This window comes from Salvia hispanica, chromosome 5 (genome assembly GCF_023119035.1).
Source record: "Salvia hispanica cultivar TCC Black 2014 chromosome 5, UniMelb_Shisp_WGS_1.0, whole genome shotgun sequence".
Classification (NCBI taxonomy): Eukaryota; Viridiplantae; Streptophyta; class Magnoliopsida; order Lamiales; family Lamiaceae; genus Salvia; species Salvia hispanica.
Window position 1 is genome coordinate 28,880,706 of NC_062969.1, and position 25,214 is coordinate 28,905,919.

The window sequence follows — 25,214 nt, forward strand, 5'->3', positions numbered from 1 at the left end:
TACTAGTTATTATTGAACATGAAATGCACATTTTCTAATTATACTTTACTTGGATAATTATATATACTATATTTTGGAAAATTTTATTGAATTATACTAGTATAAGTTTTATTTAGAAAAGAATAGTGATACCTCAAATTATACATTCAACCCAATTGTAGTAAATATATTGTGTATTCATATCTTTTATAAATATCATTACTATATATTTTGATTAATTTTTTAAATATAATTTGGCATTTGATATTCACGTAATTTTGTGACATACAAAAAAAGTTTATTCTCCAATTATTTATAATAAAAGAATTTTAAAATAGTTTCAAGATATGGATACTCCTAGAAACTAATGCCGCAGAGAGATAGTACTTGAATATTAATATACACCCTCCATCCCAATAAATATGAAATATTTGAATTTTGGCATAGAATGTTATGTATTGTTATTTTGTGAGTTAATGAATAGAAAGTAAAGTAAGAGAGATGAAAAACTAAAGATGATGTTGTTTCTATTTTAGAAAACGTATCATTTTTAATGGAGCAATTCAAAAAAGAAAATTTTTCAGTTTTAATAGGAAGAAAAAAATATTATTTTCTTATTAAAAAATATTAAATAATATATTTAATTTTTATATACTATTAATAAATTCCGCCCCCTCCTTTTCGAGGCGCTGGATCTGCCACTGGGTTGATCACCACAATAATATCACAAGGTAGGACTCCAAGCCAATTACAATAACTATTTTACGTTTCTTGGTTTATTGATCCGCTTAATATGCATCCATAAACTATTTAGGTCGCTTTGGTGTCACTAAACAAATTAAACAAGTCAACCCCATCACACGATGCCAACCATGCTTCTATGGATGAGCCTAGGCCTTGTGAATTTAGAGTAAATGCTTTGGCGTAAAACTCGTGGTCGAAAAGGCTAGGAACATCAAACAATTATGATGGACGATGTATTTGTTTCAAATAAAAAAACAAGACTGATATTTTATGGAAAAAAGTGTTATACTAGTATGTGAATATAATATCCAATATTAAATCTCAAATAATTACTGGGTGCCGCCTACTCAGACATAGTATAACACGGATTACACATACTAGGCGCCACCCCCCAACAATAAAACGGTTTGTAACTACTATAGTTAAATAAATAAGTATAAATAAAATAGAATACTTGTCACACCTCAACCCTTATGACGTATGCACTTACTATAAATAAATTTTAAATATTAAATAAACAACCAAACTTCAAGTACATAAAACACACATATTATATAATATAGTTATTCGTTTAACTAATTCATCCCTTGTACTAATTTCTTTTTCTATTATCCCCACTCAAACTATATCTATATATATATATCTAGAGGTGTGATCAAATACAAACTCCCTATTTATAATACAAACTACAAACTTTAATCATACACCATCATTGTAACTAATCTACGGTTGTTAGGAGGTTACAAAGTCAATGTCACCGGGTAGTACAATTTATGTCAGCGGGGGTGTATATGGAAATCCTTTTTTTTTCAGTTACATACATCCTCATTTCACTCCAATCTGGTATAATCATTTCCAGAATTGTTTGTAACCGATTTTAGGCGTGATTAGTCAATAATGAGGCCCTAATTTATCTCCACTCTCTGTGTTTCAGTATAGGTAGAGTAGAAGACATGAGCATTAGGTTATATTTCGAAATGTTATCTGTAATTAATCTGCCAGCAATGTTGTTTATGATGATATTCTCATTTCGGCCGTTGACATTCCGTGATGACATTCTTCGATGACATTCTGTGTTTCAGTATAGGTAGAGTAGAAGACATGAGCATTAGGTTATATTTCGAAATGTTTGATGAATCTGTTTTATAAATGTAGATTTTGTTCAGTATTATCTAATTTTTTATGCTTGTTTTGATGCTCTGTACATAATCTGCCAGCAATGTGCTTTATCTGTTATAGTTTGCGATGATATTCTGAACATTCGGCAGCTGACATTTGGTGATGACATGCTTCGATGACGATTCTCTGTTGTGTGTACAGCTGCAGTTATTCCAGATTGCAGACCCGAGCTGAAACCGTACGTTGGTCAGGTGTTTGAAACATTAGACGAAGGAATTTCCTTTTATGAAGCATATGCCAACGACTGCCGTTTTGATACTCGAAGATTTGGACACAAATACGCAAATGGTATCAAAACCTGGCAGACCATCGTGTGCAGCAGGCAAGGTGAAAAGTGGGATGTCGACGAAGAGGGTAGTTCTACCAAACGTAGACGCCGTTCTAGCAGATGTCATTGTAATGCCAAACTTACGTTGAAGTATATAACCGATTCCGGCAGTGCCCGATATGCTGTAAGCAACTTTGTAGACCAACACAATCATGATATGGTCGATACAAAGCATGTCCGATACATGAAATCCAACCGTAACCTTGGGGATATCCATTATAAATTCCTGCAGGACTGCACAAAGGCCAACATTGGACCTACAAAGACTTTCAATTTATTGAAGGAGTTCTTGGGTGGTTATGATGCTGTGGGTTGTACCGTTACTGATCTACGGAAGCGCGACATATTGCAAGAGATGAACGGCGCTGATGTCCAAATGATTTTAAATCAAATGGAGGAGAAGAAGAACACCAGTGACGGTTTTCATTACAAATTCCAGCAAAGTAGTGATGGAAAGTTACTTAGTCTTTTTTGGTGTGACGCTGTGTCGCGAAAGAACTACAAGATGTTCGGTGACATTGTATCCTTTGATACTACGTACTCAACAAACAGGTAATCTCACGTGTAGATAGTGTCTGACATTTTTTATATTTTTTTATTATGCTCACAATTCAGGTGTTGTGTTGAGCTCTTGTTGACATTTTCCGCGCGCTCATTGCTTGCTATGCTCGTTGAATAGGTATTGCATGGTGTTTGGGCCATTCACTGGAAAAGACAACCACGGATGCCCTGTTACGTTTGGTGCCGGTTTCTTGTCAAATGAGGGAGCTGACTCATTCTCTTGGTTGCTCAGTGAGTTTGTAGAATGTATGGGTTTCGCGCCTAAGTTGATAATAACTGACCAGGATTGGGGGATGAAACTTGCCATAGAACGTGTGCTAACTAGTACTAGGCATCGTTGGTGCATGTGGCACATTATGATGAAGCTTCCTGAAAAGGTTCCCAAAAGTGTACTTGCCAACGAAGAGTTGAAGAAGGATTTAGACTCTTGTATATGGTCTGAATTGTTGGAGCCAGAGGAATTTGAAGAAACTTGGCTGACCATTATGGACCAATATGGTTTACAAAACGAATCTTGGTTCACAACTATGTTCACACAACGAGAGTATTGGATTCCAGCATATTTTAGGGATTTCCCAATGGGGTCGTTGTTAAAGACAACATCATTCTCTGAGTCCGAGAACAGTTTTTTCAAAAGGTACACAAAACCACACTTTAATCTTGCTGACTTTGTGATGCACTACAACAGCGCGTTGGATGCTCAACGTAACATATCAGAAAGACTCGATTTCTCTGATGCTACAAAAGTCCCCATCATGTCAACGGAGCTCTTATTTGAGAAACACGCAGCGGCTATGTATACAGATCGCATCTTTCAGCAAGTTCAAGATGAGATCGTCGAGGCGCATCGACGTTGCAGAATGACTCACTTTGAGATGGAGGACAATACTGAGATATACACAATAACGGACAGCCATCGAAACAAAGGTGTTGTCCGTCACGAAGTTGGCACTGAATCGTACCATTGTGATTGCAAGTTGTTTGTGCGGCGTGGAATATTATGTTGCCACATTTTTTGGTTGTTCAAGAACCATGACGTGAAGGAATTACCAGAACCATATATTGGTACAAGGTGGTTGAAGACGCCTTTGTTGAAATCAGTCCACTGTGATCCTAGTGACGAAGCATCGTCGACACAGGTTTGTATTCTACATGATTCAGTTTAATTTCTCCATGATTTGTTCATATATAATGTCAACATATTGTGATTTTTTACTGACATTGCCCGTATGTAGTTTCACAAATGGATCATAAACGGGTTGTAGCAACCAAGCTACATTCGTTATACTTCCGTTTATTCCAACGAGCACAGAGCAATGAAGATGACATTGTTGCGTTATTCGACGGAATGGAAGAACTAAGTGAAAAACTCTTCGGGGATACTGTACCTTTAGTGTCTTCGATGAATAAAGCACAGAGGATTGAGAATCTGTATGGGTCAGCTCGACCGAGTGTTGTTAGCGTGCACCCTCCCAATGTAGTCAGTACAAAGGGTTCCGGCAGCCGTTCTGGAAGAAGAATCAAATCAGCATTAGAGAAGGCTATCATACTACAGAACAAACCTAAGAGGCGATGTGCAAAGTGTGGAGAAGTGGGTCATCACGATGCAAGGACTTGTGGTAGGGAGAAAGGAAAGTCCAAGATGTAGGATTTTTACTTTTAGTTTCCATACTGTTTTAAAGAACAGCTGAAAGTGAAAGATTTATTTGTGATAGAATGTAGAAGAAAGTCATAGATACATCTCATGTCAACAACTTGATGCTGTGTCGATTTTTTCAAAATTTTGTAAGCAACCAATGTCAATATATTATTTAATTATGTTGTTTATATGAATTTTACTGAACAAGGATTTTTCTCTATAACCAATGTAAGCAATGTCAACAACATTAGCAAATGTCAACAAGGTTACTCAATGTCAACAAGGTTAAGCAATGTCAACAACAGCAGCAAATGTCAACAAGGTTACTCAATGTCAACAAGGTTAAGCAATGTCAACAACAGCAGCAAAAACACGACACCAACAGCAAATTTCAGCAAACTTAGACCAGGTTAATCAATGCCACCAAGAGCAGCAAATGTCAACAACGTTACTGACTGTCAACAAGGTTACTCGATATGTAGATTATTCATTGATACCAAACAACAGGTCTCAAATGTCAACAGGGTTTAATTATGTTGTTTCACCGAAGTTTTTCCATCAAGGTTTTTTTTTTCCATAACACACAATCACCAAAGAATGGACATGCATATCAACACTGTGATAATTGAACAAATCAACACCATGTCATAATGAAACATGTTCAAAATGAAGTCCATTCAATGAATCACAATGGAGAGAATACCAATACCAAGTTTCATAACTTGAAACAAATTCCTAATGTTGATAATTCATTTAACAAAACGACAGGTAATCAAGCTAAAAGTTCCCAATATCAATATCCAAAAACTACCATTAACGGCTAACAAACAGATCACATCAACTCATTTCAACTTGCTTCTCTTCCGAGCAGGCTGATTGTGTTGCTCGTTGCTGGGAGCCTTGTTCAAAATGCTATTCACTTGTCGCACATAATCTGTTCTGAAGTTAGGAGTCACGTTGATGTAATTACTCATGAGGGACATGAACCTTTCTTTGGCAATGTTGAACGGTGCAAGGAGCATGTTCTTGCAATACCTACCTCTCAAAATCTGCAGAATCCTCACACTAGCTCCTTGAAGACCAATAGCCATTAAATTGTCAGGGTTACCCTTGTAGGTCTCCATGTGTCTCATCAGGAATACTGCCGAGTCATTAGTGGTCTGGGTTGTCTTCCAGGGCAAGTCTAGCAAGCGCGTTCTTTGCTCATTGATTATTACTTCAGACATTGCGTGCAGTCCCTTCGACTTGAGATAAATACCCAGAAAATTCCTCTGCAAAATAAGGTCAGGGGTAATGTAAGGTCTTTTATGTCAGCCTTGATCCATTGGAAAGTTGGGATGTCAGTGTAAAATGTCAGCATCATTCTCACACAAAATGTCAAAATGTCAATGTAAACAACATGTTCAAACACATCCAACATTCAATATAGTGTCAATAGTGTACTTACAAGTAGACCCAAGTCTCTCCCATATTTGGTCAGATCTGGAATACCGTTCTCAGACACAACAATGTCTAGCACGTCCGCAAGCCCAGTCTTAAAAGAAAAGCACACCAAATAGTACTGCCTATTTGCAAAGACTGGGAAAAAAATCTGCACATATAATACACTTGCTTCAATATTCATTTTCGAGGATGTCACTTTTAGTTAAACAAGAGAACAATTACCAAATCATATTCTGTGAAGTCAAAGTTTCCATCGCTGTTGAATTGACCATCCATCTCCTCACAGAATGAATCTGCAGCTTCAGAATCTACCCAACTAGTTCTCCTTTCAACCACGTTGAATGTCTGCAATAGTTACACAATGTCAGTAGACATAAACTAAATCAAATTATATCATATTAATAGTACGCTTACCGTGGGAGATGTTGTGGCAAACAATCTCCTGGGATTCTGTACTGATTTTTGCTCTTCCATGCGATTCAGATACCCAGCCCAAGCATCAACAACTATAACATCAACAGCTTCATGTGGCTTCAACGTGCTGAATTTTTTTTTATTAAGTTCCACCATATCATCATTGTAGACAACATAATCCCTAGATTTCAACCATAAGTTATATTCAAGTCACCAACTTTTGTTAAAATAACCCAATAATAATACAATTTTTTGCTTACGTCCACATGTAGGGAGTTGCAATTAGGAATTGATAACAATCCCTCTCTTCTCTAGTCCATAAAGGGCTGATGCGCGTTGACATCGATCCCCCTCTTCTACCTTTAGGCAATCTGAGTTTCTTTGCTGGAGCAGGTTGTATGTCCGCAAACGTGCTCTCTTCATGATGAATCTCTACATATCCACGTACAGGTAATTTACCCTTGTCAACGCCCCCCGTAACAATTTGTGTCTCGAAAGCAGCATCACCTAGCTCATATATTGCTTCCACAGCAGAACAAAGGGCTACATCTGCTTCGTCGTGCTGCATTAAAAAAAGAATACAATGTCAACAACTTATGCCAAATGTCAACAACCCTACCCAGAATCAACATCTGGTTGCAAATGTCAACAATAAAACCCAAAATCAACTTATACCAAATGTCACCAACTAATACCTCCGACTCAACATCACGCGCTATCGCCATAGCCACGTCGAGTGCATTCTCCTCATTCACAACTGTCCCTACTTTCGCAGCAGACATTGGCTCTCTCTCAATGTCAATACCAGTGACAAAATCCAGACCGTCTCCTCCCAATTCAGCAGCAGACTCTCTTTCCCCTTCTTGGGACACAACTTCATCCCCACTTAAAAATAGGTCGGCTGGCTCCCTAAGCTCGTACTCCGAAACATCATCCTTCACGAAAAGTAAGATAGGATGATTGAGTAAGCAATCAATTTAAACCAAAAAAAAAGTGCGCCATCAAACCTCTTCAGCATTGGCTGGATTGTCCTCCTGTCGACGTTCTGAATCACGGTGACAAGCGTCACCATCCTACAATATACAAAAAAAGTCACACTTCCATTAAGTATATCAACATATTTTTAACCTGGGAAGTGTTATTCCAACAACAAAAGTTGTACAATATATACTTAACCTGGCTGGAATCAAAGCCAAGGCTGAAGCTTGGGTATTCGTCCTTATTTTCGAGTATATCCATTTCATCAGCCGCGTCCAATAAAGATTTCAAGGCTGACCAGTCTTCCGCTGAACTACATTGGGCAGATTGCGTCTGCGTCATTGACTCAACAGGGTCTACGTCTTTGTCGTCCAGCCTAAATGCTCTCCTAAGGGTGTCACATGTTATTCTAAAGCTGTCCATTTTCCTTATTTCTGTAGGCGCTTGGTTCAATTCCTTTGCCAGCAGCTTGAAACCATCACCAATGTGTTTGACTGCCCCCCAAACACCCCTCATATACACAGATTCTTCCGAACCATCTCTATCTTCAACATCATCTTCAGTAACCGTTGGATGCTCCATTCCTGTTGACATTTTTGCACTACCAAGTTCATTCTCATCATATTGTGATGCCACTCGTCCAAGTCCGAAATCATCTTCTTTCATTTCCTCTTCCTCTCTCTCTTTTAACAGTTCAGCCGTCCAGCTCTTTATCCTAGGAATGACACGTTGCACACTTCTCCTACGGTGCACAACTCGATCAACGTAGAAGGCCTGCAGTAAATAAAAATATATATATATATATATACAAAATGTCAACAACAAACCCCATATAAATAAAAAAACAGTGTTCTAAGCTCAAGGTAAAGACACGAAAAAAACAGATTCATATTCACACACAAGACCATGTCAATTAAACATCAAATAGTAGACAAAATTACTGCGATAATAGAAGGACATACCACTAGAAAGACTATTGGCCCGCTGAAAACTTTCGACCTGTTATTCTTCCACAGCTCGCGTGTCCTCAACATATTGTTGAGCAAGTACCCGCACCAATCATGCTTCTTTACCTTCTGCAAATCACCGAGAATGTCAACAATCCGAGGTCTGACATAGCCACAAGGTGAGGTCTCAATGAGTGCAGTTTCCATCAGCAGTAAGAATATCTTCTTAAACAGTGCACCCCCCCGGTTTCTTGTAGCAACTTAGTTTCTAGCACCTTCGTCTGCATCGCATTAATATCAACCTCCTCTTCGAGTGGAATAGTTTCCAGGTATTTGATGCCGGTGTTTATGTCACATCGATCAATTTTAAGCCCCCCATTTGGGAAACCAAAAACAAGCTCAACGTCTTTCGTGTCAACCACTAACTGAACATCATTAGGCAGCATAAGACTGCAACGTAGGTGGTCAAAATGCTCCAATAGCCAATATGCTAAGGTTCCTGGAACAGATGCCACGTCAAAATCGAGAAGTCCACCGAATCCGAGCTGCCTTACAGCAGTTTTCTGCCTTTCGTTCATTGACTTCAGGATGCGCAAGAAAAAACGAGTTGTTCTCTTGATTCTTAATTGAGGTCTCTTTGCTTGTGCAAGGACGCCAACCACAGATTTCCGCTTCCCACTTGCCTCGCCATCGTCTGCAGCTTTCCCTTTTGCTAGACGACTCACTGATAAAGTAGCAACCATAAATACGTTTGGTCAATGACCAACAAACAAAAAAAATGTCAACAACAAATTCAACCGCTCACAACCAGGATGTCACTACCAACATATACAATGTCACTGCATCCAACCATTTCAACAACATCTTATTTCCTCGCAAATCACATAGTATTTAAATGTCAACACCATCTTATTTCCTAACAAACTGAGCAGCATCTAAACACCCATAGGCAAAATATCACTTGCAATCCAAACAGGTTCTTAATTCCACACTCATCCAAAACGACCAATGCCAGGGAATAGGCCCCTTGGTTAACTTCACCGTGAACGGCAACCAACATCAGATGGGGTAATACTTGGCGGATGGCATATACCCAAAATGGCCCGTTTTCGTGAAGACGATTAGTTGTCCAACTGAGGAGAAAATGATCTATTTTGCCCAACGGCAAGAGGCGGCGCGAAAGGATGTGGAGCGGGCTTTCGGTGTGCTCCAATCGCGTTTTGCATTGGTCAAAGGTCCGACGCGATTCTTCTACAAGGGTGATATCACTGATATCATCTACGCCGCTATCGTATTGCATAACATGATAGTGGAGAGTGAAGATGAAGATGTCGCCGACGTCCCCGTCGACAAGATGTCGCCGACGTCCCCGTCAAAGACATTGCAGGCTCCAGCCACGGTGTCGCTAGAGAGTCCCACCGGCAGAGTGTCCCTCACGGATTTGCCGATCGTCTTCGGGTATTTGTTGATATACGCCAAAAAGAAGCCCACAATCGTCTACAACACGATATGATTGAAGAAATTTGGGGACAGAGGGGTAGGCACTGATGCTTTATTTTTATTTTTAGTTTTATGTAAAATTTGCTTCTCGTTGTATTCTATTTTCCAATTTTGTAATTGTAACACCCCATACCCGACTAATACTCAGCCGAATAGGTGACGTCACAAAGAGGTACCATCATCTATGGTGAACTAAATATCCAATGTTAACCCATTAAATTATTTGTGAGAATTCTAAAATAATTTACAAACACAGTGGGAGTTAATACAAGTATTCAAATTCAATGCATGCCACACCTTACAGAATTAGACACATACGATGCAAGGCATGATCAGTAACACTCTGAGTTTGCAGCCGCTATACTAATCTGATATAAGGGAATTTCAATTGCCATTCTTCGAACCAACAAAATAGCAGAACTTCTAAGACATGCCATAATCCACTACAAGTAATAAGCACATTGTCATATTCTTTTAAGTCTTACATTACCTATTCTATTTATCTATCATTCATCCTTGTAATATACTTATTTATCAATTTAGAACAGAATTTGATATCATATTCCTGATTACTATTATATACTCAAAAACCAACGGTGAACAACATGACAATAGAATATCTAAATCAATCAATTAATCACAAGTTCAACCATCAGTTCAATAACCATTAATAGACACATAGTCATCACAAAATCACATACCACAACCATAGCACCGTCATCATGCTCAGTTTAACCTCTTGGATGCAGATAATTCACCAATTCAAATGAACATCGACCGATCACACGTAATCAAGTTCATCATCAGCACAGACATCACCATATTAAGCCCTGATCCACGTGCTTGGCAACACCATGGGTACCATGTCAATATATATACGCCCCCGCGTGAGACCCGATCGAAATCATATAATATTTCCACCGCGTGTGGACCGATCGAATAAGCTGCAACACATAACTCTCATACATGTACCATCTGGCCTTATAGCTCATGGGGCAATTCATCATATATCAACATGAACCGCCTGGCCTTATAGCCCCATGAGTGAACATAGTGCACCCACATAACTACACCGCCTGGCATTATAGCTCATGGGGCAATTCCGCATCAAATATTATTAACCGCCTGGCCGTATAGCCCCATGAGTAAATGTGGTGCATAACATATCATTGCCACCGCGCGTGGCCCGACCGAATCAATCACATCACATCACATCTCATGCTGAATATGCCCAATGACATCAACCAAGCACGTGGCATCACATAAGTCATCATGCTCACCCATAATTCCATCTCATTCCCAGTCCATTAGTCAAGTTATTTCATTACCATATTCCATCCAATATTTCCATATTTTATATGGCATGTCCAACTATGTTAATATATCACAGATTGCATAAATAATCATACGGGATCAAAAGTATACGATCATCACATAATAGCACATAGCACTTATATGGCATGTCCAACTATGTTAATATATCACAGATTGCATAAATAATCATACGGGATCAAAAGTATACGATCATCACATAATAGCACATAGCACCACACATTTCATTTTCATACTTATTTCACATCATTAAACTATCTAACTAAAATGCATCAAGTTTCTGTTACTATTCACCCAACACTATTTACAACCAATATTAGTAAACTAATCAATTCATTACGAATACCATATGATTATAACTAGTTCTCAATTTTATTATACTCATTCCTTATATTATCATTTATGATATATACTCACTTCTTATCCATTTGACCTCATTAGCCTTTCACATAAAATTACCACAATTATTCTGTTACCATTCACAAGTTACTGCTCTCAACTTATTTTACAAAATAAATGTTTATGATTATTAAACCTTCTCAGAAGATCCTCATAAATGTATATTAACTCTTATATCTATTCTAAACCAGATTTCCAAAACCGGAACATCTAATTTATTTACTATATTAATTTATTTTCCCTTTTAACTCCATTATTATAACAAATTTTGCAATGTATCAACAATCTTTGTAACCATTAATAAAACTACCGTATGCATTTTATCATTTCTAGATCACATATATGCATTCCAATAATCAAATAAAATTCATAGCATACACATGCCATATATCCGATCACCTAAATCTTCAACAAATGTTCATTTCCTAAACAATTCTCCCTCTAATTCATGTTAACTCATCATATGATCACCTCAATCTTCACCATATATTTCATTTCCTAAACAATTCTCCATCCAATTCATGTTAACTCATTATATGCGAATTACTACAGCCTAAATAGCATCAAAATTCTAAGATTCAATTATGAATATTTTGGGGACTTTCAATCTTATCGTGCTAGAATTTTATTGCTTTAACTCAATAATTAAAACATTTTATGCACATCCTATGATTTTATATTCATGGTTAACTCAAGAAATAATCTATATAGCATAAAAATAGATGAACATCCAAATCCTTCAATCTCAGCTTTTCATCTTTTCTTTTTGATATAAAAATTAGTTAAGATTAGAGTATTACCTTATTTGCTAAAGCTCTCCCAATCCTTGTTGATTTAATAACGACCGATTGTGCAAGACAACAATTGCTTGGTTTCTAACGGCAATGAGCGGTGGTCGACTTCCGGTGCATAAGTAAGACGTCGACTTGTAGAGTGTGTGTATTTTAGGTGTAAGTGCAGAAATAAGAAGAAAGAGAAGAAAGATGATTCCATTTTTAACCCTCGGTTTTCCTCTCCCCAATTAGTATCTAAAAACAAGAATATATAGGAGAAGATATCCTCTCTCTAGAATCGTCCCCTCCTTACCATTAAACTATTACTAATTTATTGTGCCTAATTAGTTTCTAAAATATTCTAGACTATTCCGTCAAGGCTTTCCTTAAGATTTTTACACGACACCTCCTTTTAATTTAGATATATGTATTTTAAATGCTTATTTACTCAACATGTGGCACCATTAGAGTTAATATATTTATATAATAATTCCATCTTTCAACACTTATGGAGACACAAATATCTTTACTGACAACGCCATAAAATATTGGTTTAATGTAATTATTTGCACAGCCTTTATTTCCTTTCATTATTCTATAATAGTTTTAAAATCACTTTCTTTTAAATCCTTAATATCTCACGGTAATCAACTCTCTACTTATTCTTACATGTACTAATACTAATTTTAGCATTTCATAACTATAAAATGTAAGTCCTAAAAAAGAATCATGAAAAACTATTTCAAACTTTCCATAGATTTACACTAATTTGATAACTCTTTTATTTTTTTTCTTCTTAAATAAAATAAATATGTCTAGCCCTATTTTCAGGATGTTACAGTAATACAACGAAGATTTGCGTATTAATATTTTTGGTTCTTATTTATTTAATTTGATAACATATTAAATATAGAAGTGTTAAAAAATTAAAATAAAATAGTGATGATGTGGAAATGAAATGGAATGGAAGGATAGAGAGATAGATCCTTTGGACAAATGCTGACGTGGAATGGAAGAGTCCTATGGGAGGTTCCAACCATTGCTAATGCTCTAATGACATGCAATGAAAAATTTACATAAGTCCGGCCATGGGACCCACGAAGAAAGTGAGAATTGGTATTCGAAAGTGAGTTGTGGGCTCTAATTAAGCTCCTCGAAGTTATTCATAATCTTCGAACTTGTTGTAACCACAATATAACACAAATCCCTCATTCCACCATCAATATTCGAATAGCAAATTAATTTAACACTTTTATAATATTGTTCCATGCCGATGTCGTCCTCTCTCTCATATACTCTTCTTAAATTCTCTCGTTATGCATTTAAATAGATGATACGTGGGGGTTCCGTATCTGACGCCGTCGACGGGAAATACCGAGGGGGAGGTTCGTTCGCGGAGTCTTCCTCCGTCGAGCAGCCGCCGTCCGCTAGGGTTTCACCTGGAAGATTTTGTAACTTGAAAAAAAAAGGAAGGAAATGAACGATAAAATAAGGGAAGATTTCTGATATATTGATAATCCTTTTCAATGTACAGAATCCCTTTATATATAACTAAGGACCCTAGGTTTGGTTCGACTCGATCAATTCCGGGAAAGAACCAACAAGAAAACCCGAAACGGAGCTTATAGATACGGTCGACTCTAGAATAATAAATAATCAAGAAGTCTCAACAAAAAGAAACAAAAATAACTTAACAATTAAAATAAATCTCAAACAGGCCGTCGGGATTGGCGTTTTGGAAGCTCTGGACAGGGTTCACTCGGTCTGATTTCCTCTGTTTCATTGGAGTCTGCCTCTGTTTCACTCTCTCCCGTCTCTAGGTGATCTTCTTCCTGTGCTCTCACCATCTCCTCCTGTGTTGTACTCACAATGCCCGTATCAATATCAGTAGCCATACTTGTAGTGGCGATATCGATATCTTCATCTAGTGGCTCCTGCAATCAGCTTGACCTGGATTCGTTATCCTCGTTCAACCTCAGCATCTCTGCCACGCCTCCCCTCAACTGGTCTCTCTCCGCAGACTGCTGCACCTGGGAAGGTGTTGATTGTGATGGCTCGAGCAGAGTTACCACTCTGTGGCTTCCGTCACGAGAGCTAAAACGGCGTTGTATGGTACTCTATTAATCAGATTTGTAAAACTGAAGTTGTATCGTGTACAGTGGGAACGCAGTGATGCGATCAAAAGCTCGTAAACAGGATGCAGAGGCGGTGACAAGTGAGGATGTGAGTATACATATCGGTTTAGGTAGAACGAACAGATTGAGAGGCAAGATGACAATGTGGAGATTGTTGCGAGCGCTACGAGCAGTGACTATCGTTGTTGCTTTCAACGTTCCTTTATACGTGTTGCTCGTCTTCAAAGATTGGATCGACAAATGATTTCAAAGTTTGAGAGCCCTCTGTTGTCTGTTGTCACATTAACATCACATTTTATAGTACTTGTAGCTCAAATTTTTGAGGTCTGAAATTGAATTTTATCCAAGTAACTTTGAGCAGTTTTCATTGGTTAGCATACAATTAGAGAAACTAGGGCGACTATCTTAATATTTCACTTCATCAAAATAACACTAAAGCATAAGAAGAGATATTAGATCCTTACAATAAAAATTAAAACTACGTACACAAGTCATTGATCAAACTGCATAAACGTACATGATCAAAAAGTAAATGTGATCTCTCTCTTATTTTATTATTTCTCCATTTTAATTATTTATTACTATTAATTTTATAAATTGAGTGTAGAAAAATAAATGTGACTCCTAATGCAGGACAGAGGTAGTATAAAATTTTATTTTAAAGATTATTTAGTACTTTGTAAAGGTAAATAACATATAATTAAAATAAATGTTATTTGTATTTTTTAAAATAAGTAAGTTAAAAATTGAATAGTGTTTTAAGATGTACTACAATTTAATGAGGTATATAGTTATTTGTCATATACAGTATTTTGCACCCCGAGTCAAATACCCTGGGTACGCCACTGTTTCTATGTTCCTCTTTTGTGGAGTCTCTGATGTGGCTCGTGGTGGTATCAGTGGGGGTGACTAATAGAGTTTTTCTTGGAGCAAGTCATTGTTTTTTCTTTTGTCGAGAATGTCTGGGAAATTCCGGGGAGAATTGAGCATGATGTGGAATAAATGTCCGAAGAGAATTAAGCATGACGTGGAATAAAAGTCCGGCTTATAAATACATTCCGGGCATTCACATCATTGCCAATTCTCCCCAAATTCAAATTCATGGGACAATTCAGAAAATCGTCAAGGCTATAATTTAATCGGTCATTTTCTAAAGTTATGGAGTAGAGCATAATTTGGCCAAACTTCACGATTTTTCTTCGCTATTTATCCTAAATAAATTCCTGAAAATGATTTAAAGAGTTTGAGAAAGTAGACTTTTTTTAGAAGAGTAAGAATAATACATTGAAGAGCATATAAATGAAAATACTTTTTTGGTTTTTGTTCATTCGTAGTACTCTTTTCGTTCATGAAATAATGTTCATATATACCTTTTTTATATTTTTTGGTAAATGGTCGTTCATGAAATAATGTTCATATATTTTACTAACCTATCACACTCATTATAAAATTAATACTCTATCTGTTCTAAAGTAGATGTCACACTTTTATATTTTGTTTGTTCCACAAAAGAAAAAAGTTCTCTCACGTCAATATATAAAAATATATTTTCTTTCTTTATTTAACACACAATATAGATTCTTAAAATCTCGTGTCATCGTTCAAATGTAAACATTAATTATAGGACGAAGGGAGTATATATATAAAAGTAGAACTCGTATTTCCACTAACTTCTTTTCACTTACTTTCATTTACATTTCTTAAAAATTCGCCCCAAATAAAAGTGAAAGTGTAAATAATGAATGAAGGGGTAGTATTTTAATACTAATAAAAAGTACATCGACAATTTTTGAAAGTTGTCCTCATCTTGATTGGCTTGATTTGAGAAAATGCTTCAACATCCATCTCAGTGGATGGATAAAACAGACTATGTACGCGAAGGTGTCCCGTGACTTGGCTTATGACCATCATTTTGATGCTGAGATATAAGTATGATTATGAATCTGAAGATGGTGAATTTAGTGATTGTTTGGACGAATAATTTAATTACCAATCATAGTACTATATTATAGAATGTGACAATCATTAACGTGCAAGACAATGGTGTGAGTTTGATCTCCCGACATCCTTAAGCCAATCCACAAGTTGATCCATGGTTGGCCTCTCCATATCATTCTGATTGAGACACAAACAAGCAATCTCCACAACTCTCCTCATCTCTCCATCAAACCCCCCCTCTCTGATCGCCGCATCAAACACCTCCCCTGCCTCCACCCTCCCCTCCCTCCTCATCTCCATCACCCACTTCACCACCTCCCTCTCCCCCTCCCGATTCATCACCGAGAACGGCCTCTTCCCCGTCACCACCTCCACCATCACCACCCCGAAGCTGTACACATCCCCTCTCCGCGTCGCCACCCACGACCCCCCGTACTCCGGCGGTATGTACCCCAGCGTCCCCACCGCCTCCGTCGTCACATGCGTCCTGTACGGCTGTATCAGCCTCGCCAGCCCGAAATCCGCCACGTGCGCCTCCAGATTGTGGTCGAGCAGAATGTTGCTGGATTTCACATCTCTGTGCACTATGCCTTTCTCGTGCATGTACGCCACGCCGCCCGCGGCCCCCACTAATATCTTCAGGCGGTGCGGCCAGCTCAGGCTGGCCACGCCGCCTGGCTTCTCGTGCAGCCAGTAGTCCAGGCTGCCATTCTCCATCAGCGGATATATGAGCAGCCTGTAGCCATCGTGGACGCAGTATCCCTTCAAAGACACGAGGTTTTCGTGTTGGGATGTGGAGAGGACTTCCAGCTCTGCTTGGAACTCTCTCTCCACGAGGCATGTGTCTCCTGAGAGCCTCTTGATCGCCAATTTCGTCCCGTTTTCGAGAACTGCCTTGTATACTAGTCCGAAGCCTCCTGTGCCGATGATGTTGGATTCGCTGAAGTCCTCTGTGGCTTCCAGGATCTCAGACATGGACAGAGTGTCTATCTTGTTGCTGCTGTTGTCAGGGAATAGTGTGACTAGGCTTTCTGTGGTGCTGCTTGCCTCGATGTCGATGTTTGTTGTCTGATCAAGGCCTTGTTTCTGATCCATCCTTCTCCACCTCTTGTCTAAAAAGCAATATATAAGTAAAGAGATGGTGAAAATGGATGAACATATGGCAAGGACTAGTACAATCACTTTCTTCTTCCCTGTCCCTTTTGCCAGAGGTGAATTATTCGTTGGCGCGGTGGCTGAGCAAGAAATATTCAAGATACGGCCGCAGAGCTCTGGGTTTCCTTGGAAGCTTGAGGGTGGGAAGGTGTCAAACTGCCCTCCTGTGGGGATTGGCCCTTCGAGATTGTTGTCTGCGACGCTGAAGAAGGAGAGGAAATGGAGGTTTTGGAGTGATGTTGGGATTTGGCCGGAGAAGTGGTTTCTTGAGAGGTCTAGTCTCTCCAAGTTGGTGAGATTGGACATTGCACCCGGGATTTCACCGGTGAAATGATTGCCGCTGAGATCAAGGGCTATGATGAACTTGAGCTGGCCGATGGCGTTAGGGATGGTGCCGTTTAAGCTGTTATTCCCTAGATACAGAGCTGTTGGCAAGCTTGTGAGTTGATTGTATACTTTGTATTGATGACTGGAGACATTGTCAGGTGTGACAAAGACAGGCAGCTCTAAATAGCTGCTATCAATTTGGTGAGAGCTCTGCTGAAATGCTAGCCTCTGCATTGTTGTGAGTTCAATAGGGAAGTTTCCTGATAGTTGGTTATTTGACACATCTAAGTAGAAAAGCTCTTGAAAACTCCCAACCCAACCAGGAATTGTTCCTGTGAGAAAATTGAAGGATAAGTCTATAACCTCGAGATTGGGTAGCTTCGACAGCCAGAGTGGAAAAGAGCCGCTGAATCCGCAGGCACCAAGGGCAAGAACTCGGAGATTGTCAAGGCCAACCAAACTCACATCGCCATCGCTAGGAAGTGTTTCGCCTTTGAAATTCTTTGAGAGTGTTAATGTGGTGAGATTTTTGCAATCTCTTAAGATTGTAAAGGCAGCTGTGATGTTGGTTAGGCTGTTGTGTGAAAAAGAGAGGAAAGACAAAGATGGCAGGGACACTAAGCTTGGAAGAATCTGTCCACTGAGATAGTTAGAAGCTAGTCGAATCGCGGTCAGTTTTTGGCAGCGGAAGAGGCTCTCTGGCAAAGTTCCTCTAAATAGATTGTTGCCTAAGTCAACTGATTTGAGGTGCACAAGTCTTGAGAAATCATAAGAGGAAAGTTCACCTTGTAAAGAGTTGACCCTTAGATTCAGTGTGATCAGACTTGTGCAGTTTGTAATAGATGTTGGGAGGGTTCCGTTGAGACGGTTCATGTGGAGATGCAAGTGTTCCAAGCTAGAAAGCCTCCCGATATCTTGAGCAATAGCGCCTGTCAGCTCATTGCCACACAGATTGAGGATCTTGAGGTTGATGAGGCTGGCTATACTCGGGTTGATCGTTCCCGAGAGCTTGTTTCTAGGTAGGTAGAGCTCTTGCATCGTCGACAAACTGTAGATATCATGTGGGATCTGTCCAGACAAGTTGTTGAAGCCTGCTCTCAGGCTCTGCAGCTCAGAGCACTGTCCGAAACCGGGAGGAATCTGCTCTGAGAATTGATTGTTGGAGAAATCGAGGCGTTGTATTGAGGGTGAAGAGGTGCAGATGAAGGATGGGAGTGATCCGGAGAAGCTGTTGTTGCTGACATCAAAGGCTTGCAGCTTTGACGCCTTGTCAAGAAACGAGGATTTGATTGTGCCTTGAAATGAATTGCAAGACAGGTTGAAGGTGGTGGTGGTGTTAGGCAGATTTTCCGAGGCTGAGAGGGCGCTGCCTGAGAGGCGATTGAGGCTCAAATCGATCAGCTGCAGGGTGGTGAGTGAGGCGAAGAATTTATCCGGAAGAGGGCCAGAGAGGGCGTTGCGAGAGAGATTGAGGCGAGACAGAGTGGTTAGGTTGATGACCGAAGGCGACATGGTACCAACTAGGCCTCGTGACGGAAGCCATAGAGTGGTAACTCTGCTCGAGCCATCGCAACCAACACCTTCCCAGCTGCAGCAGTCCGCAGAGAGAGACCAGTTGAGGGGAGGCGTGGCCGAGATGCTGAGGTTGAACGATGATAACGAATCCCGGTCGAATTGATTGCAGGAGCCACTAGATGTAGATATCGATATCGATATCGATATCGCCACTACAAGTATGGATACCGATATATTTAAATGCATAACGAGAGAATTCAAGAGCATGGCTGCTTTAATTGTGCTGCAAAGGTCATGATTTTCACTTCTTGATTAGAGTATATGAGAGAGAGGGGATGACATAGGCATGGAACAATATTATAAACTCTAGGTCTAAACAAAGAAATAAAGTGTTTACTTTGAAATATAAATTCATGGACTACTGTTTGTGTGTGTTTGTCATCATTCTTGGGAGATTATTTTCCATTTTTAGGAGAAAAGAGACCACTTTTTTTTATATTTATGAGATGGAGAAACGATAGGGGCGTGTTGTTGAGTGTATCTGTGGATGACCATGTCACAATTTGTTGTCTTTTTTGTCAAATTTATATCCACATTGATGCTGATGGAATAAGTTAAACAAATGTTCCTTGTCATCAAAGAGGAAAATAATACTGCAATTTCCTATGTGGATTTTTGACTAACTAATTTTATTTTTTTCACACGCTATTTGAATAGAAATCATAGTAAAAGAAGCGCGTTCATGAATTTATACTAAGATTTATATAAGCCAAAGTCAGGTCTTGGGAGAATTCTTGGAAATAGCACAAGAAGGAAGGCAGGAAGGAATTACTAAGATTTACAAGAAAAAAAAATAGGTTTGTGAATTATAGCACCTAAAGAATTCACAGTCAACTGCATAAACATCGAAAGGGAACGTTGAATATTTTCTGAAATGAGGTGGTCAAATCATGAACGACGACTCTCCACTACCAGGACACATTGAACAACAATTCTCTACAAGAAATACAAGTCTATAATTAAGCATGGCATAATTTATTTGACTTACCCTCTCTAGAGATTGCAAAAAGCAAAATTAAAGCTGAAAATCTGAATGAATTTCATTGTATAGTTAAAATCCAAGGATCATCTTCAACCAATTGTCTTTAATTATATTAGTATAGTAATACATATTTGAGGGAAAAAAGATCATCGTATTTTTGTTTCAATTAATTAAGAGTATAATTCATAGTATAATAGTAGTATTCATTTTGGTTTTGGAGAAATAGTTTCCGACTTCCACTTCATATACTCCCTGCATCTTATGTTACTCGCATTTATCTGTTTCGGCTAGTCCCAAGTTAGTTATACTAAGTAGTATTTTTATTTTAAGTAAGAATTGTGATATTTAATTTATACTTCATTATAGTTGATTAAATATTTTCTTATTAAGTGATCTTCAATTACATTTAAAATACTAATTTAGTTACCCTAAAAAATCAATCATAAATTTACGATCTAAAAATAAAAATGCGAGTAACATAGGACGGAATGAGTATTTACGTGTAATCTCTTATTAAAAATAGTGTCTTGTATCTCTCTGACGATCCATCTAATCTTTGTTTAATAGTGAAGATCAACTAACATCCTAATGGTTTCTTACGTTTTAAAAAATCACATTTCTCCCGAACATGATTTCTCGTCAAAGCATTCATTTTCATCTTCCATTGTTTCTTTTTGGTGTTTGGATTTCATGGTCAACTCAAAAGTTTGTAAAAAAATCTCTTTCTTCATAAGGACCTGCTTCGATCATTGTTACCATCTCAGCAAGTTCGCTCTAACACTATTTTTCCACTGAATACCTAGAATTCCGATAAGTCATCTCACATATACTCTCTTCATTCTGTTACAAGTGATTGATTTCTTTTAGGCACGGAATTTAAAAAAGTTTTATTGAGTTTTGTGGAGAAAAAATATATAGAAGAGATAATAAAATATAAAAATAAAGACATAATAAAATAAGAAAGGCAATAAATGTGTTGATTTTTGAGTAAAATATAATTCAATCACTTATAATAATGAGACGGACTAATGTATATCTTTTGGGTACAATCTCTTGTTAGGTCTATGAAGAATAATATTGTCATGTAGTATAATGTCATGGGATGTATATTAATATAGGGGTTAGTTTGGTGGTATTGTTAACCTTTTATGTTAAGCCACTTCAAGGCTTGGACAGTTGTTGGACTTGTCATTTGCACACTCACTCTCCGAACTGCTAAATTGATATATTAGTAGTTTATCATTATTGGGCCTTTTGGAATTACAATTGCTTATATTTTTTATTAATTGGATTTTTAATTTATTTAAACTTGATTTATTATTTTACGGGCTAATTGTAGTTTATGGCCTCTAGGCCCTATTTTAATGTCATTTGTAAATGTAGCATGAAGTTTTAAAACCACAAATAAACTACCTATATTCTAATAAAAAAATCATAAAAATGGCTATCACTTTATAAAAATCAAAATGATTTCAACTTTGATGAAAGTTGTAAAAATGACCCACACATTGAAAAATTTAAAACAGAATTTATCCACAATTTTGACTTTTTGAGCGTCCGTCTATGTTTTTTCTTTTCTTTTTTTGTTTTTAGGTTTCATTTTATTAATTAACTTCTTTTAAAATTTAAATCATACGAAGTAGTACACAATTTTTTTTGTAGTGGGCAGTGGGTAAAAGATTGAATATGCCTTTCTTTTTTTCTTACCATGGTGAAAAGTATAAATAAATGCACAAATGTTTTCAATTTCAAACTTCATCCGTTACTACCGACAGTACTATCATCAACTCAACGCTAAAGTAAGAAAGAATATGTAAGAAAAATGTTAATATTCGTCCAAGAGTAAAACAAAAAATGGGATAGAAAATCCGAAAACTAGACAGATTATAATCCATTTATTTGTTATACTATGTTATAAACAAACAAAGAAAGTACTACAACACTATATCATGATCGGAAAAGGATTCATGTAATGCAAGATCGGAGTGGTTATTATAGGATGAAGATAAAAGTAGGCATACAATCAATCACATGTGCATAGCAAAATGTTACTAGTATTTTCATAACTGGGATAAAATAACAAGTCAGAAAGGGGGTAATTACATAATTTCCACAAAATGTTTAATCTTTGTTACATACTACTATCACTAAAAAAAACTTGAAGTTTGCATAAATTACAAAGAGTTTTATCCGCATTCAATTTAATATCATGTGTTTGACTTTGTATATATATGGCATACTATAGAACATGAAATAATAATGAATTTTTGTATCAATATAAAACAATGGTGTAACGTTTTGTACCTATATAAAATAATAATGAAACATTTTGTATTTCACATAGCTTTTAAATTAACAATATCCAAATAAAAATATTGAAATATATTAATAAAATACGAGTGAAACTTTTTGTTTAATATAAAAAAAAAGTGAAACATTTTATATAAATTGAATATTTAGGCCGTTGGAAATACCAAGATTTAGTGGATTGTATAAAGTGGAAATACCAACATCTTCATACAAATATAGCAAAAGAGATGCGATCCGATCCTCAATCTCAGAGGGAGGATAAGGATTCCATGACAGGCAAAAGGAATATGGTGCTTATCATTCATTATCTCTTCTTCTTTTCCACAAAGACAAAGACATGATGATGCAATGCAATGTCCAAAACAGATTTTAATTAAGTATCCAGCAATGTCTACCACAATCCTAAACATGATCTAACGAGGGGCAGCACAGTTGGTTCCAGAGGGGATGTAACGATTAGCGATGAAGGGATGCCTCAATAGCTGAGGCGCCGTCCACCGCTTTGCCGGATCCCTTTGCAGGCAACAAGCAATGAAATCCCTAAACTCCCGGCTCGCCGTGGCCGGCGCCTCGGGCGGCTGCGACATACAAATCGCGCACATTAGACTCGCCCAATCCCCCTGCCTCCCCACGGAAAAGGGGAATTTCCCCAAATAGAATTCCAGAATGCTGACCCCCAAACTCCAGATATCGCCGGCGTATCCGTCGTATCTCCCGTGATTGAGATCGGTGTTGATTCGCTCGGGGCTCATGTACGCAATCGTCCCCACCGACGAATTGCAGTTGTCCATGGTCTGCGCCAGGATTCGCGACACTCCGAAATCGGCAATTTTCACAACCCCTCGCGAATTGATGAGCAAATTGGAGGGCTTGATGTCGCGGTGGACGATTTTGCGGCGGTGGAGGTAGTGCAGGCCGCAGAGGATCTGGCCGGCGAGGTCGGAGAGGGAGGATTCGTTGCGGATGTGCGTGCCCTCCAGCGATCCCCTGTCCATGTACTCCAGCAGGACTTGAATCTCGCCGTTGTGGTCGATTAGGTTGTGGCAGCGGACCACGTTAGGGTTGTCGACGTCGCGGAGGATCTGGATTTCGCGGCGCATCTGGTTGCGGACGGCGTCCTCGTGGTTGCCGTAGATCACTTTGAGGGCGTAGATTTTGGCGCTGGGGCGGTGGAGGACCTTGTACACGGTGCCGCCGGCGCCGCTCCCGATGCGGCTCACGCGCTCCAGCTCCGAATGCTCGAATTGGAGATGGGAGGAGCTCGGCGGCAGGGGGAGCGGGACGGCCAGGGAGGTGTCTCGCTGCGGCATCGGCAGGGTTAGGTCAGGGCGGCGACGTTGCCGGCTAGGCCGATTCGGCGGCGGCTGTAGAGGCCTCATGACAAATTGAGTAGAAATTGATTGAAATCAGGAATTAATCATAGGATTATTATTGAGTAGAGAGAGACTAGTAATAGTAGAGTATTGGTGTGGAAAGCAGACGAGTCCAGTCCATGGATATTCAGCAATGAAGCTTCTCAGAAGGAGGAGAGTTCCGTTCCCAAACTGGGGAGAAAGGAAAGATTTATATATATGCTCATTTTGTATTTCTATATATATAAGTATTTTAAATACATCGAATCAACGTCCGCAAACGCACTACTCACTAATAATTGTACCCTTATATTTATTGCTCTTTTATGTCTCAACTTTTATGGAATCTATTCCTTTCCATTTCTTATCAACAATTACACAAATATCTAATACTGCTTTCGTCTTAAAATAAGAGTTACACATTTTGCTATTTTAGTCCATTCTAAATTAAGAGTTCTATTTTAATTTTTTTTCATAATTCCTAAGTAGATTTCACATTTCATAACTCGTTTCATTCCTATTTTATTATAAAAATAATATGTAAAAGTAGACCACATATTCTATTAATTTTTTCAATTATTTTGATATTTTGAAAAGGAACAAAATAATTGAATCATTTTTATTTTTGACAAAAAAGTAACTCTCTATTTTACTTTATTTTTTCTCTTACTTTATCCACTTAACACATTATATTTAATTTTTATGCTAAAAAGAAGTGCATTTATTAATAAAGAATGGAGGGAATACATTTTTTAAAATGCATGCTTACGCTTAGTATGACTTCTATTATATAACGGTGGTATAAAACAAATGGGGAAATTAGTATGTAATCATACCAGAATAAATAGTATGACGTGTGATGATAAAAAACAAAATAAATTAAAAGATGCCCTTTGAGATAATCTAGTCTATGGATAAGCCAAATTTGTGGGATCATAAATTGGATTTGTCATTGTCCTGGAAATGGACGTTGTATTTTACTTTCCTATTTACAAACATTGAACCCACAATTATCATATAAGTTAGTAATAAATCTGTTGAAACAAATTGGGATAATAAATACGCACACCGTTAAATAAAACAATTTAAAAATAGATACATCCCTTCCCTGTTTATGCTCAAAGAAGAGAAAATAAATGCTTCACACCGCATCGGGTAATATTTTCATTTTGAATTGAAAAGTAGGCATGTCACTTTAATGAATGGTTTTGTGGTAATAAATTA

General features: G+C 38.0%; 5 protein-coding genes across 9 annotated transcripts; 1 reads left to right on the forward strand and 4 right to left on the reverse strand.

The window, feature by feature from the left end:
* The first annotated feature begins 1,773 nt into the window (after nucleotides 1–1,773).
* LOC125189774 (protein FAR1-RELATED SEQUENCE 5-like) lies at nucleotides 1,774–4,439 on the forward strand. The gene is made up of 4 exons (XM_048087009.1): nucleotides 1,774–1,810; nucleotides 2,044–2,782; nucleotides 2,910–3,930; nucleotides 4,104–4,439. Exons 1-4 carry the CDS (start codon nucleotides 1,774–1,776, stop codon nucleotides 4,437–4,439), a joined length of 2,133 nt encoding a protein of 710 aa, XP_047942966.1.
* A 688-nt stretch (nucleotides 4,440–5,127) lies between these two features.
* On the reverse strand, nucleotides 5,128–8,033 carry LOC125187718. The gene is made up of 8 exons (XM_048084346.1): nucleotides 7,464–8,033; nucleotides 7,295–7,360; nucleotides 6,983–7,222; nucleotides 6,548–6,849; nucleotides 6,288–6,468; nucleotides 6,096–6,218; nucleotides 5,878–6,021; nucleotides 5,128–5,701 (listed from the first exon to the last, which is right to left on the reverse strand). Exons 1-8 carry the CDS (start codon nucleotides 7,929–7,931, stop codon nucleotides 5,273–5,275), a joined length of 1,953 nt encoding a protein of 650 aa, XP_047940303.1. The 5' UTR covers nucleotides 7,932–8,033; the 3' UTR covers nucleotides 5,128–5,272.
* A 67-nt stretch (nucleotides 8,034–8,100) lies between these two features.
* Nucleotides 8,101–12,459, reverse strand: LOC125187589. Of its 5 annotated transcripts, XM_048084215.1 has the most exons (3): nucleotides 12,244–12,459; nucleotides 8,488–8,936; nucleotides 8,101–8,341 (listed from the first exon to the last, which is right to left on the reverse strand). In XM_048084215.1, exons 2-3 carry the CDS (start codon nucleotides 8,788–8,790, stop codon nucleotides 8,186–8,188), a joined length of 459 nt encoding a protein of 152 aa, XP_047940172.1. In that variant the 5' UTR covers nucleotides 8,791–8,936; nucleotides 12,244–12,459; the 3' UTR covers nucleotides 8,101–8,185. The 5 variants fall into 5 exon arrangements, 1 of the variants encoding a protein (XP_047940172.1); XR_007170630.1 differs by lacking the exons at nucleotides 8,101–8,341; nucleotides 12,244–12,459 and adding an exon at nucleotides 10,414–12,236 and having other exon boundaries at nucleotides 8,384–8,936; XR_007170633.1 differs by lacking the exons at nucleotides 8,101–8,341; nucleotides 8,488–8,936 and adding an exon at nucleotides 10,310–10,656.
* A 3,824-nt stretch (nucleotides 12,460–16,283) lies between these two features.
* On the reverse strand, nucleotides 16,284–19,712 carry LOC125187451 (tyrosine-sulfated glycopeptide receptor 1-like). The gene has a single exon (XM_048084045.1). It carries the CDS (start codon nucleotides 19,551–19,553, stop codon nucleotides 16,377–16,379), a length of 3,177 nt encoding a protein of 1,058 aa, XP_047940002.1. The 5' UTR covers nucleotides 19,554–19,712; the 3' UTR covers nucleotides 16,284–16,376.
* Nucleotides 19,713–22,797: 3,085 nt separating this feature from the next.
* Nucleotides 22,798–24,225, reverse strand: LOC125191370 (mitogen-activated protein kinase kinase 5-like). Its single transcript, XM_048088917.1, has one exon. It carries the CDS (start codon nucleotides 24,015–24,017, stop codon nucleotides 23,052–23,054), a length of 966 nt encoding a protein of 321 aa, XP_047944874.1. The 5' UTR covers nucleotides 24,018–24,225; the 3' UTR covers nucleotides 22,798–23,051.
* Between the last annotated feature and the right edge of the window lie 989 nt (nucleotides 24,226–25,214).